The sequence below is a fragment of the Festucalex cinctus genome, chromosome 15 (assembly GCF_051991245.1).
Source record: "Festucalex cinctus isolate MCC-2025b chromosome 15, RoL_Fcin_1.0, whole genome shotgun sequence".
Classification (NCBI taxonomy): Eukaryota; Metazoa; Chordata; class Actinopteri; order Syngnathiformes; family Syngnathidae; genus Festucalex; species Festucalex cinctus.
This window is the reverse complement of record NC_135425.1, coordinates 15,761,176-15,777,302: the sequence shown is the minus strand read 5'-3', so window position 1 is coordinate 15,777,302 and position 16,127 is coordinate 15,761,176. Positions and strand designations below refer to the sequence as shown.

The 16,127-nt window shown below is 38.1% G+C and overlaps 1 protein-coding gene across 13 annotated transcripts in view; it reads right to left on the bottom strand.

The window, feature by feature from the left end:
* Positions 1 to 8,896, bottom strand: part of LOC144002689 (uncharacterized) — a 119,543-nt gene extending 110,647 nt beyond the window's left edge. For 11 of the 13 annotated variants that reach the window (XR_013278795.1, XM_077498116.1, XM_077498121.1 and 8 more), the window contains exon 1: positions 8,661 to 8,895. Coding sequence is in view for 12 of the 13 variants with exons in the window: in XM_077498116.1 (XP_077354242.1) it covers positions 8,661 to 8,786 (126 nt within the window). In the remaining variant the exon portion in view is untranslated. Of the gene's footprint in view, positions 1 to 8,660 lie in introns of all 13 variants that reach the window. The other 2 variants (XM_077498117.1, XM_077498124.1) reach the window with 2 other exon arrangements.
* Between the last annotated feature and the right edge of the window lie 7,231 nt (positions 8,897 to 16,127).

Genomic DNA, 16,127 nt, shown 5'->3' with positions numbered 1-16,127 from the left:
GAACAGAACAAGATGGCTGTTAGAGAGACCTGAGGGTATTTGTGGTGCAAGAAGAAACATTTTCTCCATGCAACCCTCCTTTCAACTGGAGTTTAAAACTGGATTAAAAATTAAGTAACTACAGTAAAACCCCCAATATAAAACTCACTATTCACAAAGTGTTCCAAACGCTCCTACTCCTGAATTCTTTCTGAGAAACCTAATCAACAACGTTTCGCTGAAAAACTCCTCTCGTTGCGCTTTCTGTAACACCCCACGATGCCTCCCAAATGTCCTGCTACTTCTCAGGTGCCATTTTAGTTGAGGATTAGAATTTTAATTCACAAATCCTGGCATTTGTACAGGGGTGTGTAGACTTTCTATATCCACTGCATGTTTTTGCTATAACAGGTCCTGGCCATATAACGCAAAGTCATTTCCACCGGGGAAGGACTGACAAGTGTGAGAGGATCAAGAAGCAGAAGGGTGACGAGCTTTGAGAGTCAACTCAGTAGAAGCACTCGAGATTGCTCGGAGCTGTCTCTTCTCGTCGTGTTCACAGCCGGGCTGCCATCACTGAGTGCTGATGCAAACACTGCAAAGTGACACCACAGAAACAATGGCAGCTGGTAATGGCGGCGTGGTTGGGAAACTGCTGATGCACTGTTTTGATATATTCTGTATTTTGACAATGGGAATACAGTACAGGAGCCATTTCTGATTCCTATTCACTTGGATGTGCATGGGCTTTTTATGTGTCCCCTTAATGAGAAAGAAGGTAATGTGTCACTGGGATAGCAGCCAGGCGACAAATGAAATGGTCCATCATTCAATAACCAATCAATTACGGTCGACAGCAGTGAATGAAACCTGCCAGTGCTATGCCGGTAGGGGTGCAATAAAAGTGACACTTGCCAGAAAACTTTCAGTACATCGAGAACATTTACATTTTTCACCTTAAATTTTCCTCACTTGAGACAAATAACCAACATGAGATGTGGAGTGGCCTTGTACACAGAAATGTAACTGGGCCGATTTTTTCCCTTCCCGACCAAGCACGTCAAACGCTGGACTATCGGATATTTTATTAGATTATCCTACAAGATTCCCTTGTGGTCTGTGGTGTGTTAATATTGAATTTGTCCCAATAACAGGGTCAGAAACAGGTCGGGCTGACAATCTTCTATACTACACATGTTCAATATTTACGACCAAAAATGTTCATGTGTGTGGGGAAAGCTGATGTCTCAATGATTCCGTGGACTCTGGCATGAACGGAATGTAACAAAAAAAAAAAAAGAAGAAGAAGCCCTGAACGGTAAACAAGGAATAAAAACAAACTATCCAACATAAATTTTGGGCAACTATGAACGGGGTTCATAGGAAAGCGGTGTAAGCTAGTTTTGTTGTTGTAGCAACTACAGTAGTAATAGACAACAAAACAGAACTGAATCACATTCAAAAAATTTCACCAAGCTATTGTTAATTTAGTTAACCCAAACTGAGCAAAAACATTTTCGTCAACACACATTTTTCACCGGACGAAAACTAGACTAGACTAGACTAAATCCCTCATTAATGAATTAATCACCCGGACTAAATCATTATGCATTTTCGTCGACGAATAAAGACAAGACGAAAATGTACTTCACTTAATAAAAACTGGGCTAAAATCTATGGACAATTTAGTTCATGAAGATCAAGATGAAAAAGATGATTTTTGTAAAGTCCTGTCTCTGCTAATCTGTCACTGTGACACTGTCATGAGACACAGTGACACACCAACTTTCAAAACAGGAGGCGGATTCATGGTAAAAGAAAAAAAAAAAAAAAGAAAAGTAAATTATACTTAAAACGTAACACTAATCCAACAGCTACAACGTTCCAACAATAATGTTAATTTGACAGCTAATGCTGGCTAACTTACTAGCTCGTAGCATGGAGCCATAGTAGCCATTGATGATATACAGTACTGAAATTGTGTGTGGTGTTGTTTTTTTTTTTTTTTTTTTTTTTTTTTTTTTTTTTTTCAAAGAGATGAAAGAATATTTTATGTAAAATATTTTTAGATCCGAAATGTTCAACATAATCTGCTGACAACAAAAAAATACACAAAGTATAATGATTGTCCTGACTAAAACTAGTCTTAAAAGATTGACAATTTTTGTTGACTAAAACTAGATGAATAAAACTTTGTTTTCGTGGACTAAAATAAAGACTAAAATCCTGTTTTTATAGTCGACTAAATGAAAATGAGGTTGAATAACTAATGATAACAACTAACAAGCGTGACTGAAACTGGACTAAAACTCACACTACATTTGAAAATGCCTGATAAAAATCAACACTACACCAAGCCTTCACAATGACCAAAAAAAAAAAAAAACAACACTTAAGTAAGAATCATCACATTGCAGCATAGACTTGATGAAATCTTTAATTTTTGATCACAAGCTGCCTGAGTTATCATGTCCACTTTGTGCGATGGAGTCGGGGTGTGCCTGCGAGCTGCTGTTTCAGTGCATTAGTGGACTTCTGAAGGCCACACGATCCACATAGACCTTGAGCACTGCTAATTCCATTACATAATGCCCAGTTCTAAGTGTGTATGTTCACTTTGTGTGCCTATCAGTGTGTGTGGCAGGTTGCCAGCCTGTATCACTTTTCCTCTCCTTCATAATGATTCTTTGGAATTAACAGTGCTCACTCATCCTGACTTTGCTAATGACCCGTGATGAATCATTAGCACTGGCTATATCCTGTATATAGGCCAATTATGTAAGTTAGATGTGTTTTTAAAGTTTTTTTTTAAAAACATAGCTCATGCGATGTGATTTTATCTGTAGCAGTTTAAGATGCTATAACCAGCCTCCAAATAATTATGTGGTGTTGTAGCGCGTGGCCCATGCAACGAGATATTTTCCCCCACCACTTCATGTCCGTCTGCTGGTTTTAGTTGGCTCATCAACATCAAGTCATGCCCTCGTCCGTCTCCTCATCCCTTCATCATCTTGCAATGTGCAGTGTCATCCTGTAATCTCCATGGTTACATCTGTCACCTCATGCCGGCTGTCACCTGACCCTCGGTGGGTATAATAAACTTTGCCACAAGATTTACATCTCCAACCCCTCCTGCGCTGTGCCACAGCTTGCCGCTGCTTGGCCTTGCTAACAATGGTGATGGATGCTCGGATTAGTGAGTACAGGCAGCCACGTGAGAGGACAATGACTGCACGTTTAGTTTGTGTTTGGTCTCGTTCTCTCTGATCAAAATGATGCGACTGAAAGCCGCACCATTAGCTTCTCGCAAATACAAATTTGTGCTGAAACCTTGGAGTCACAGTTAGTGGAGATTTTTTTTTTCACATTATTATAACTGCCTGCAGGAGTTTCATACCTTAATTCATATTTAATACATTTTACAAATAAATTCATTAGCCATAAAACTGTTCATTTCATTCCAGTAAAAAACTTAAGTAATTTTACTGAGGAGTAATATCGGCTATTCCAATAATAATCCATCCATCCATTTTCTTGACTGCTTATTCCTCACAAGGATTGTGGGGGTGCTGGAGCCTATCCCAGCTGGCTTCGTGCAGTAGGTGGGGTACACTCCAATAATAATGAACACAATATTGTTAGCCTATCAAAATAGAATATTTGCCTATATCATTAAATGGGCTGCGATTGGCTGGCAACCAGTTCAGGGTGTACCCCGCCTACTGCCCATAGCCAGCGGTGATAGGCTCCAGCACCCCCGGGACCCTTGTGAGGAGTGAGCGGTTCAGAAAATGGATGGATGGATCATTAAATTGAAAAATCAACCCAAATATTTCTTTACAATATATTCTATGCATTCCCAATAGTCTCAACACGGTATTCTGATTAATATTGTGTTTGTGGAATATGATTTAAGCAGCAAAATCCACTCAATCCATTTCAGGGGCGGCCATTTTGCCACATGTTGTCGACTGAAAATGACATCACATTGCCAAATGGCTCAGGTAACAACCAATCACAGCTCACCTGTTTTCCGAGTTTGGTCATGTGATGTTCGCAAGGACACTGTCTATCCTAATTCTAAATCTATCCTAATTACATTTATGCCTTATAAATATAAAAACAGTGTTTCTTTTCAGAAGTCTTTAAATTCTCCCAGATGATCCATTCCAGGTTCGAGTCAACTGTTCAAACTGTATTATTGAATACTTGTGCTATGTAAACGGCATAACCGCAAAGAGATGAAAGATACCATGCATAAAATGAAACTGATGATTTAAAAAAAAGGCTCCAGGCCAACTGTAAAACTGTGCTTATCACCAGCATGTTGACAACCAGACACGCCTTACAAACTCACAATACGGACTATTTGTGTTTATAAACTGAATGAAATGGATCATCAGATTAATCGCTTTGGTCTCCAGATCAAAATCTGTAAACCCATAAAAGGATGTGATAAGTACCAGCAATGGTACTACTTTCCTGGAACCACATCAGGACATAGAGAATCAGTCAGCATCACATACAGTAACACAGCGGTGGTGTGTGTTGTCTAAGGTGCAGTGTACCGGTAATCCTAGGCTGGCAGGCAAATATAGCCGATTGCCGCTTTGGGCCATGCTGAGTGCTGCTCTGCTCTGTTCTGTTCGACCTTGGCGCCATCCTGCCCTCCCTTTACTCAAAACTCCTCAAAAGACATTGCCCTCCTACTCACTCATGCCATTTGTTTCTGTTGCTTTCACGAACCGTTCATTTCATGCAGGCTGTTTAGCACTGGTCTAATGTTGTTTTTTTGTCTTTGACACCAAAGAACGGATGATGGAGTTCACAACAATAATACTAACCTAATTAACATATCATCCAACATTAAATCACCTCATCAAATTAATCTTGACGAACATATCAACTTTGCGAAAAATACCTCGGATTTAAGTAGCTAGCATGACTTCATTGAACAGCTAACAAGGTGTCACTACATGATTACATGATAAAATGTGAACTTGACTCACTAAATGACGTCACATATTGTGATGAAATAAATAAAAAAAAAAGGTTGTTGAAAATGTGCATTAGGCAAAGGAAAAGCTCGTGATGAATCTCAAAACACCTTTGAAGGTGAATCTAATGTGTCTCGTAACGTAATAAATTCTTTTATTTCCGTCATACAGACCGAGAGACATCGTGTTGTGATTCCCTAGAAAAAGGAGATGTGGCTAATGTTAATGCTGGTTAAATATATTGAGTCACCTTATGATCACAAAGACCACTCTTTAAAGTGACTATTAGCAGAATAACCTTAAGCTACTTCATCAAGTCAATTATCTGATCACATGTAGCAATCAATCTTCGGATAGCCAATCTAAAGCAATGTACATAATTTGATGTTTGTTTGTTTTTTTACTTTAGCGATAAGAGAGGCAGAAGACAGTGTGAGCAAGGTGATGGCTCTACTTCCACAAAGTTACATAAAAGCAGAACAAGGTAGGTATCCTGAAGCCCTGACAACACACAGACAGACACCCACACACACACACATGTGTATATGTTCACCAAGAGCACACACTATCCATTAGCAGAACTTCGACTTCATTGTATTAAGTGCATGACTGAAGAGGCTCGTGCAGAGCCACAGCAACGAGACATTTGACAGACTACTTTATCCTCTGGACAAGAGAGAACTGAACATGAACCCCAAACGGTGACAAGGGGACCAAGAACTATCATCATCATATCGTGCATTATTCTCGTCTATTTTCATACAATGATCGCAACACTGACAATTTATGACATTCAGGTGAGTGCAGTCCTGGTCGGTTACCTCTGTCAAGAGTAATCGTTTTTGTTTGGATATGGATTAAGGTGCCGATGCAAGAGGTTTAAAAGAGGATCAGACAAAAGCAGTCATACTGTTTTTTTATACTGACATAACTGACTAAGACTTATTGACTGCTAGTTTTGTTATTTGGACTAAACACGGTTTCGTTTGGCTAACATCCCAGATTCTAACACTTAAAATGTCCAAGAGACAACCGTAATGACGTTTTCCTCTTGCACTAACGACAAAATGGACTCAGCCTTCCACATTTCTACTGTACAGCAATGTCTCAGAGCTCAGACACTTTACAAGTTTAGGAGAATAAACTGCTTTGTTCCACACAGGTTGCTATTTTGCCCTTAGGAAATGGTAAGCTCTCCTACTATAAGCACTTGTAAACATTCTGTATTTACTGCTGTAATGTCTTTTCCCACATTTTTCTCCTTTATTCTCTTTGTTCCACATTTTGGACTAAGTAAAAAAAAAAAAAAAAAGCTGAAGAAAAAATGGTAATCTTGAGATGCTCAACTTAATAAGCTCCTGTGAGATTTACTGAGGTCGGTCGTTATGTCATCATGCACAGTGACGCTTCGACTGAGAGGAATATTTTTCTTGGTGATTTCGCTGTACTTCAGTTACAAACATAATAGTCAAAAACATCAAACCCTTAAGGTGAACCCAAATGAGGGCTTTATCTTGTCTCCTAACTACCACAAAGGTGATTTAAAAAAATAAATAAATAAATAAAATAAAATCCAGCAAAGCAGAAAAAAAAGTGGGGGGTACAGGCAGGGCACTAAAATTCTGGAAAGGCATCACAGCATGAAAGCTTTACTATTATGAAACACAAGAAAGATGTCCTCAAAATTTAAAAGCGATTACACAACATTCTCACCGACTGCCTTTCACGCACACATGCACACACAAACAGTAATTTGCAATCAATCTGAACAAAAAAGACGACATTAGGAGGTGAAAGATGGAGTTCTGCTGAACCTTTAGCTGGTCTAGAGTAGCATTGAAGATCTAACACAATCTGCAATGTTTCACTAGATTCTGGACTCCTGGATTGATTGGCAGCCAATCGCAGGGCACATACAATTAAATAGCCATTCACGTCCACACCAATGGACAACTTGCAGATTCCAATTAACCCAACATGTTTGTTTCCAAAACCAGTACCTCCCAACTGCTAACTACTACTTAAACATGAATTGTTATACATATTTGAGGAGATGCCAATATGCTGCGAAGCAATCTTTCATGGCTTCTCATTTTCAAATATTAAGTGCCACGTACGTTCAAAATTAAATCAACCGCCAATGAATGGAAAAGTTTGAAACATAACCTTTTTGAAACAGTGAGTTACTTCTAGATAACAAATTTGCTCAAATTACTGGTATGTTACTGTCGATAATTACTTTCATATGGTATATAATGCTATCATGTAATGCTAAATTATTACATGACTGTAATTATCAATGATGATTTAACAAGGTAAGAACTAAGAAACATAGAAATATCAATATGCAACATGTTATTCCTATAAATATTTACAAGTGTACACATTTTTTTTTTTTTAAACACAACAGTATACGACAGAAAGCTAGTGAGCAGCTGGCAAGCTAGCAGCTTGCGCAAGAAGCTAACATAGCGTAGGAGTCCTCAGCTTCACTTGGTTCTTGTCAAACATTTGCAATACAACAGTCACAGAAGATCCAAATCAGCCAAATACTTTGCTCATAAAAAAAGACTTGAGAGCCCTATGAGTCAACGTAAATGGAACAAACAGGAAGTGAATATGACTGGACTTAATTGCAAAAGTACATGGACACAGTTTGAGTCTTTTTGTTTTCAATGACTTCCCTTAGCTCATGTTAGCTTGGGTGGATATTCTGCGAATGTCTTCAGTTGTTCTGTTTGTTCATTTTTGCTTTTAGTTTCAATGCCCCAGAAAATTCCTTTATGTGCTTGGGGGACAAAGCGTCACTGTGGTCACGCACCTGCCCCTTGTTGAGAACTGTGTTTTGTGAAATGCCACAAAAAGCTGGTAGCTGCAATTAGATATGGTTAGATGGGCTCACAGTTCCATGATTCGAAACGCAGTAACAGCAAATGTACGGCAATATTTTGAGGGGAAAAAACTCAAATCATTTATATTTTTAAGTGGAAAACATATGAAGCTGGTGGCCACCCCCTAAGCTATCACACCAAATACTTGTCATCTCATCTTCTTCTACAGCAAACTGGATTTTTTTAAGTTTGCCTTGTAATCCAACTGACAATATATGAAATAGATGAAAATATGCAATATTCATTCTCATGAATCATTTTGGGGCTGCCAAGGTTGAGTGCACAGGCAGTACAAAGCTCATAAAATGTGCACCGAAAGGCATGCCCAGCATGTGAGCGTTAAGTGGGCTCTACATTTTAGATAGAAATAGAACTTTAATTTTGACTTAAATCTACATAAATATCCCAAGTAGGTTTAAATTCTATCTATTATCACCTTTCCCTCCATTTTGCATTCAAGCATGTGTAATATGGGGAGAATGCCATGAGGCAAAAAACGCATTGAAGAGCATGAAACTACACTGGCATGCATCCATTTGAGACGTGACTGCAATAAGATTCAATCATGCTCAATGCTTCAAGTGAGAGTGCCATTAAGGGAAAAGCCTATCAGAGCCACACCTCCACAATCCCGCACACACACACCAGCTGAGGCCCGAGGACCAACTGGGTAATTATGCATGTGACTCAATAGCTCGCTACCAGTCAAGAGAAACACGCTGCCAGAGTGACGGATGAAGATGAAGCGAGTGCCCGACCGCCGTCAAATCCCCGGTCCCCGGAGACATCCTACCTTGCGCCTGCGATCCCGGGATCGATTCCTCTTTTTGATCTTCTCCTCCTCCTTCTCCCGCTGCTCCTGGGCGGCGGCCTCGGCGAGGTCCTTGGTCTTGCGGAGCTGCTTGGCGGCTTGCGCCATGGTGCCGCTGCTGCTACTGCTGCTGCTGCTACACTGCTGCTGCTACCAGTCGTCCCCGTTTCCTCTTGCCCGAGTCCCCCGAGCCCCCGACTAGCTCCCCTCGGCTTGCCACCGCGGCATGCGCGTGCTGTCTGTTACCCCCCCACCCCACCCCACCTCCTCCCTTATGTAGAGCCGATGGAGATGCTACGGCAGCCACAAGCCACACGTCAGCGTCAAGATGCTCCAGCTAGTGGTGCTGATGCGGCCACTCATCCAGTCGCTTGCACTGCGCTGAATTGCCTCCCCTCCTCTCCCCCTCTCCCCGCCTTTTCCTACCTCTCCCTCTCTCTATCCGCACGTTGTTCCCAGAGACCAGTCAAGCAGCCCCGTGTTTGGAAGTGCGGGGATCCTGCCGCAAATCTCCCTCGTGCTTGTTTGAATCCGTCGAGCGTCCCCATTATTTGGTCTTTTTCTGCATGGCGCTTTTTGTCTTCCGTCGCTTGTTCCTGCAGGTACAAAGGACCGAGGCGCCTGTGCTGCAGAATGCCTTCACATCTCTCCACCCCTCCTCCTGGCTGTGGATTTTTCACGGCACCCCTCCCTCCTACAGACAGATAGGAATAGTAAGACAGATGCTTGTAAAATAATTAAAACAGCAATCATGTTTTAAAAAATACATATTACCACAAATACTGCGTCAAGTTGCGTGATTCTTGTGCGGCATTTTTTGGACAATTAACCTACTGCAGATGATAAGACAAATGTTTCATATAAGCGCATGACATCACTTTCTTTAAAACAGATAATCGTAAACAAAAATGAAAGATTATTAATACTAATTTTGAGTTGCTTAATAAATGTATATTTTGCACCTTTTTGTATTTTAAAATGACTAATTTGATAAAACTTGTTTGGTCCAAAAAAAACTTGCATAATAGTGTTTCAAAGAAATGTAATTGTCTTAATATTTTTTACATATTTAGATATTTTTCTTGTTTTGCACCAAAAAAACTAGAGCTCCTCAATTATCATTGTGATTATTTTGGTACTAACTGAAATCCCGATTATTCAAAAGATTATTTTTGGTACAACACAAGAAAATGTTTAAACATTTGAAACTATTAAGACAAATAGAATTTTTTCACTATACTTACATATGTAAGTTCCTTTTGGACCAAACACGATATCTTAAATTTGTCATTTTTAAATAAAAAAAGGTGCAAAATCTAAATTTAAACAACTCAAAATGAGTATCAATAATCTTTGATTTATGTTTACGATTATACCGTAGTTGTAATTGTGGAGTGAAATTGTAATTGAATTTTGATTAATTGCACAGCCCTACAAAAAACAAATGATGGCGCTAATCGTGATTTCAATTATTACCAAATTAATCGTGATTAATATTTTCTCCATAATCGAGCAGCCCTGGATGAGTTTCTGCTCTCCACAGCCGATTGTTCTACACCGGCAGAAAGGAGATGTAATAACACTACGCTCACTCCCGTCCCTACCTCATCTAGTCTCCCCCACCTTCCTCTGCAACATCATCTTTCTTCGCACCGTTGCATAACAATGTGCAGCGCCGACTGTAAAAACAGGAGAGAGCATGTGACAGGACCAGGGATTGATACTAAATATTTATTCAATCCAGTCAAGCAGGAGGAAACAACTTAAAATTGGCCTTGAAATAATTAAGACCATTAGTAATTCTGCTTGATTTAATCCATTTTTGTCCAATTGGTGTTGATTGGTGATATATAAAACAGGCATGGACTATGCCCCACAGATATACATCAGGTTAAATCATGTTAAAAATAAACAAATATATTTAAAAAAATGTTTTCAAAAGCGGAAATAAAAAATAAACAATGCAGATAATGTTGCACAAGTGTGCCCACCCTCTAATAAATTCTGTATTCAAAATTAATCAGTCACTTTCAAAATCATGTAAAATGGAAAAAGCTCACACCTGCCATCAATCAAAGTGCCTCTGATTAACAGAGTTTCAAAAAATGTCAAGAACATCTGAAATGTATTATTTAAAATGGTGGCACGTTTGCTGCCGACTCCCATTTAACACATGGTTGAATATATGATTGGCTAATTCTGAACACAGCCACATCCCCGGATGTGCATATTTGTTACTTCTCATCTTGAAAACATACCAGTTTATTTTTAATAAAGTTGTACATGTTATAGGTCACACCAGTGGTGTAAAAAGAAATTATTTATCTTGGTCTTTTATATATTGGCATTTTAACAGATTTGACTTTTTATTTCTATTCACGGCAGTTAAAGTTTCCTTATGCATATAATTTAAATATCAGCTGTCATTTTGTTTTTCTCAAAAAAACATATTTAGTGTTACCATGGCTTGTATCACTTTATATACTTGTATATATTTCTTGGAATCAATACATCATATATAAGCAAAATGTGTACCAGATGAAATACCAAAGTTTTAGGTATATTTTTTGTATTCATGTCCTTTTCACATCTTGTGTCAGTAGTGCCGAGTTATAAGCTATCAAATAGAGGGAGTGAACATTTGACATGTTGCCCCACTAACAGGTAAGTTGTCACACTATATAGGGTGAGACGTCACACTGGATTTCGCAACTAATAAAACAAGGACAAAATTATCCTTGTTCTCCTGTTTTTTTGTTTGTGTATTTGTTTTCAAAGACAAACAAATTATCATTGATCTAAAAAAAAATAGCATAGACATTGAGCAAACTAACAGAAAATATTACAAAAACAATTAAAGTCCTTAGGAACTGCTGGCATGTAGGTCATAGCTTTCAGACTCAAAAACCTGTTTTACCCCCTTTAAATTAAACTGGAAATGTTAGATTAAATTGAATTTCAAAAAATGAAACATTTTGGTTCATGGATGGGTGGATGGATGCATCGTTCATCACGAAACTTAATAAACCAGTCCTGCCTGAAATGTGGGCATGCTGTAGTTCCAAGAACTGGAAAATCAATTTTTAAGCAATGAAACAACATGGCAAATTAATTTCCTCACTCATCAGACTCCATCATCTGAAGAACAATTATGGCACAGTAAACCGAGTCAGTTGCCAAGGTGCATTTTCATTGGCCCATTCCTTGCATATGTACAGACGGTACACAACCCCTGACCAAAGAAAACTAGTACAACTTTTTCGTTGCGCCCTCTGGTGGAGAAGAAAATTGCAACGTGGCAATTTAGGCGTGATACAAAAAAAAACAAAAAAAACATGCCTTAAACAAATTTAGCAAAACATGCTAGCATGCTAGCTGAGATAGATACCGACGGATATAATATAATAGAGCTTTCCATTTCAGCTTAGAAGTCTGCAATAAATTTATAACAGTATTAGAAAAGTCAAATAGTTAACCAACATGCGACAGTCACATCTAATTTTGAATTTACCAGTTAAAATGTAAACTACAGCCTGTGTACTGTCTTGCTTGGAAGTAATTTACCACTGAATGTCAGTGAATAGCCACGCGGAAGTACCTATTTATTTATTTATTTATTTATTTATTTATTTATTTATTTATTTATCATGTAATGTGTGATAATATTTTAGATACTAAATAAAGTGATATTTTAAAAATGAGGTTTAAAATAGAAATCTACAGTACTAGCTACTGATGAGGATGATGATGACGATAATGTTCGTCGACAAATCATCGACATAGCGACATAATTTTCAAACATTTAATTAAGAGCGTGTAAACTGGGTTCCCTTGGGATTAAATAAGTAAAAATGTATTGCAGTATAGTGCTCAACTGGTGTTACCCAAGACTAATTAAATTAAAAGCATTATCAGGGTCCCAGGGAACTGCTTTATTATTTTGGCAAAAGAATTATGTCTTGGCTTGTTAAAGTTGTTTTGCATCTGCCTTCCTCTTATCGTTAAGGAGGGCGCTAAATTATTTATGATCAACATGAAGGCGCCTTAATTATTTCCTGTCAGCTTCAGGGAGACTTTAGTTGGCTCTGGAGGATTCTCAAGGATATTCATACACTATTTTCTTTCTGCAGCCAGAGCAAATGCGCAAAATAAGTCATGGTTCAGACTCACATTAACATTATAGTAAAAACATGCTAAACAACACCACTATGACATAATTTTTTATTATAATTATTATTATTATAGAGATGTTATTTTGGGGTCTTATTCGATGGTGCAGGTATTTGAAAAGTAGGAAAAGATTTTCAGTTAAATTTCTCTCCTTTAGCTTGCAACATCACCATGTCAAGCGTTGTGTGAGCACACTCTTGTGGCACTCTAGGATTATTACAATTTGAAGAATCTACTACATACATACTGCTTTCCTAATTTCCATTCCAAGCAATTAGATCTGTCGAAGAATCTGTTTGTGTGGCATGAATCAGCAAGTGAATCGGTGACAGTGTTATTGTATGACAATGGTTTTCCATGATGCCAGTAATGCTTATTTAACCCAAATTGCATTACTGTAATTGTTAATGCGTTAATGTGCATGCGTGATTAGGTGTAGTTCTATCTTTGGTTCGTTATTGTTATTTTAGACGCTCGTTGTTTGATTGAAGTTCCTTATATTTTAAGCAGTCACATACTTTTTGGCCGAAATTGCTTCAGTTAATTGGACTTTACATAATATTATTGATTTAATGGTGGGATAAGGAATATTATTACAAACTTGCATTTTATGTATTATTATTATTCATTATCTTTGGTGTAACAGAGGAGAGTACATAATGTGTGATTTTGTATCTTGAATTATTTATTTGTAACTTCTTATGACACTAACTGTATCAGTATGTAGCTTGATATTCAAAACACAATAAATGTGTGTACAGTAATCCTCCACTATTCACGGTTAGGCATTTGGGAATTTGCATATTCACAGATTTGACAGGGGGGAAGCTATCCCATTATTTGCTTTGCTTTTGGACTATATTCCTTTGCTGCCATGTTGTGGTGTGTACAAGCCCAGAAACTATGTTGAAGTGCCTCTTGGCCAGTCAGCTGCGATATACAGTATGTACTCTAAATGGCTGGATTTCTGCACTTCCGTACGTACAACTGTAGATGTCAGTAAAGTTCCAGTATATGGACAAGAAGCCTCCAGGATATGTCATCCCAAATAGTTATTCCTGCAGTAAAATGTGAGCTTGAACATCAATGGCTAGATTCACAATGTGCTACATGGTACAATACTTCAATTGTTTTAATAGTTTCAATTCTGAATTTCTTAATATATCAAAGAGTAACCAATAAACCATGAGTGAGGAGCACTTTTGAGCATGTATGGCTCACGGCTAAACAAAACTGATATTACTTATTGTCAGCATTTGTGGGTTAATTTATTCATTTATTTATTGTGGCTTTAATATTTTGGTGATGCCTTTATAAGTTTAAGTCATTCCGTGACCAAGCTTGGAACTGAAATGCCATTAATTTGTTATCACCACCAGCAAACAAAAAACAACACAATTTGTGTTTGTAATAAAGAACAATTGTATTTAACACAAAACATAATAAAATAGAATGTTAAGACATGAGTTGCTATATCCTGCTATATCCTATATCCCATTTAATGGGTGTGGCCTCATAGATGACATCAGGAACTGTGCTGTTTAAAGTCTGTATCCCACTGAGGGGACAAACTGTTAGCAAATGTTGATTTCTTGTCAGTGTTCGTTCAAGGTCGTAAAGTTCACTTAATGTTTTAAAGGTTTTTTTCTTGACATGAGGAAATTTTGAACATGTTCATAAAATGAATGGATGGTTGAGGTCTGGGTTCGAAAAATGACACGATGACAATAGCTTTAATTCAGAATTTCACATGTCCTGCTCGGAATTTGCATTCCGGCAATGTTGCAAGTCTGCTATTGAATTGACTGAGACAAAATAACATCACACGTCTCTAACAAATTCTCATTGCGACCTGTCTGCTTGAATGAATCACAAAAATATTTAATTTGCTGCTCGCAAAAAAAAAAAAAAGAAAAAAAAAAAGAAAGAATTTAGTGATCCTCATAATTCTCAGGCTTTGCACGCCCACCCTCCATTAGGAGCCATTGATCATTATGGCCGGCCATGCCAGAGACACTCTTGTGAGAATTCAAGCGCTGGAGGGCAAAACACGGCTTGGCCGTCGTCCAGAAATCATCTCAACGTCGGTGTGTGGAAGCCAAGATGGCACAATAGTGCAGAGTGGCTTCCTGTCAAGGAGAAGAATGGTGCAAACCATCTCTGTAGGATTGCTCATGAGGATCTCACGTGAAATTTTTCTGTCAGCTAATACCAGAATTGCATGTTCATATCCACGAGTTGTGCCTCATTGTACTTCCATTGAGATAACATCATTTCCGATTTTTGGCACTTTTTACTTCACTGACAAATCTGCTGACCTCGCAAAATTGGAGAGTGGGCAGCCGTGGAGCACTTGAGGACAAATCTTGTGCTGCTCTCGATCAATGCCCATCGACTGGGCCTTCCATTCCAGTAAGTGGGTTTGGTCTGCAGCGAGTACACCAAACACAGTGTTCCAAATTGTGGTATAAGGTCCGAACGCCCGACCTTCTTCCCTCATTCCAAAATCATGTAGGTTAGCTTCATTTGAAACTTTTGGACAGTGCTCCAATTACAGTCAAACTTTGACCCCGCCAAGGTAAAGGTCACCATTTTGTTTGACTAATATTTTGGAGTGTGAACGGTTATTTATTGATTACGACATATAGGAATCTGCGATTGGCTGGCGACCAGTTCAGGATGTACCCTGCCTACTGCCCGAAGCTAGGATAATCTGGGATAGCCCCCCCGACGACCCTTGTGAGGAGTAAGCGGTCAAGAAACTGGATGGATGGATGGATGGATGGATGGATGGATGGATGGACATATAGGAATTAAAAGAAAATAAGAAAATAAGAACTAAATAATTCAATGAAAATGTATTGCACTAAGAGTTAATATTGTAACTAAATAAATTATAAATAATTTTAAAATAAACATAATAAAATAATACAATAAATTAAAATTAAAATGTAAAATTGTAATTTTAAATTAAAAATAAAATAAAATATAAAATAATTAAACAGAAATACATTGTACACTGAATTAAAAAAAAAAAAAAAAAAACACACACACACTAGTTTGAACATTTAGTTCAGTGATTCTTTGGCATACCACAAGAGGGAGCCCATGTACCACTAGTGGTACTCCAACCAATTGAGACTGACTGTAAATTATTTTTTTGTTGTTGATTTTAAGACTGTTTTAATAATTAACAGTGATCAACTTAATGTTAACTTTTTGGCATGCATTTATAAATTATTAGTAGTAGTACAGGTATCACTATAATCTCACCTGAAA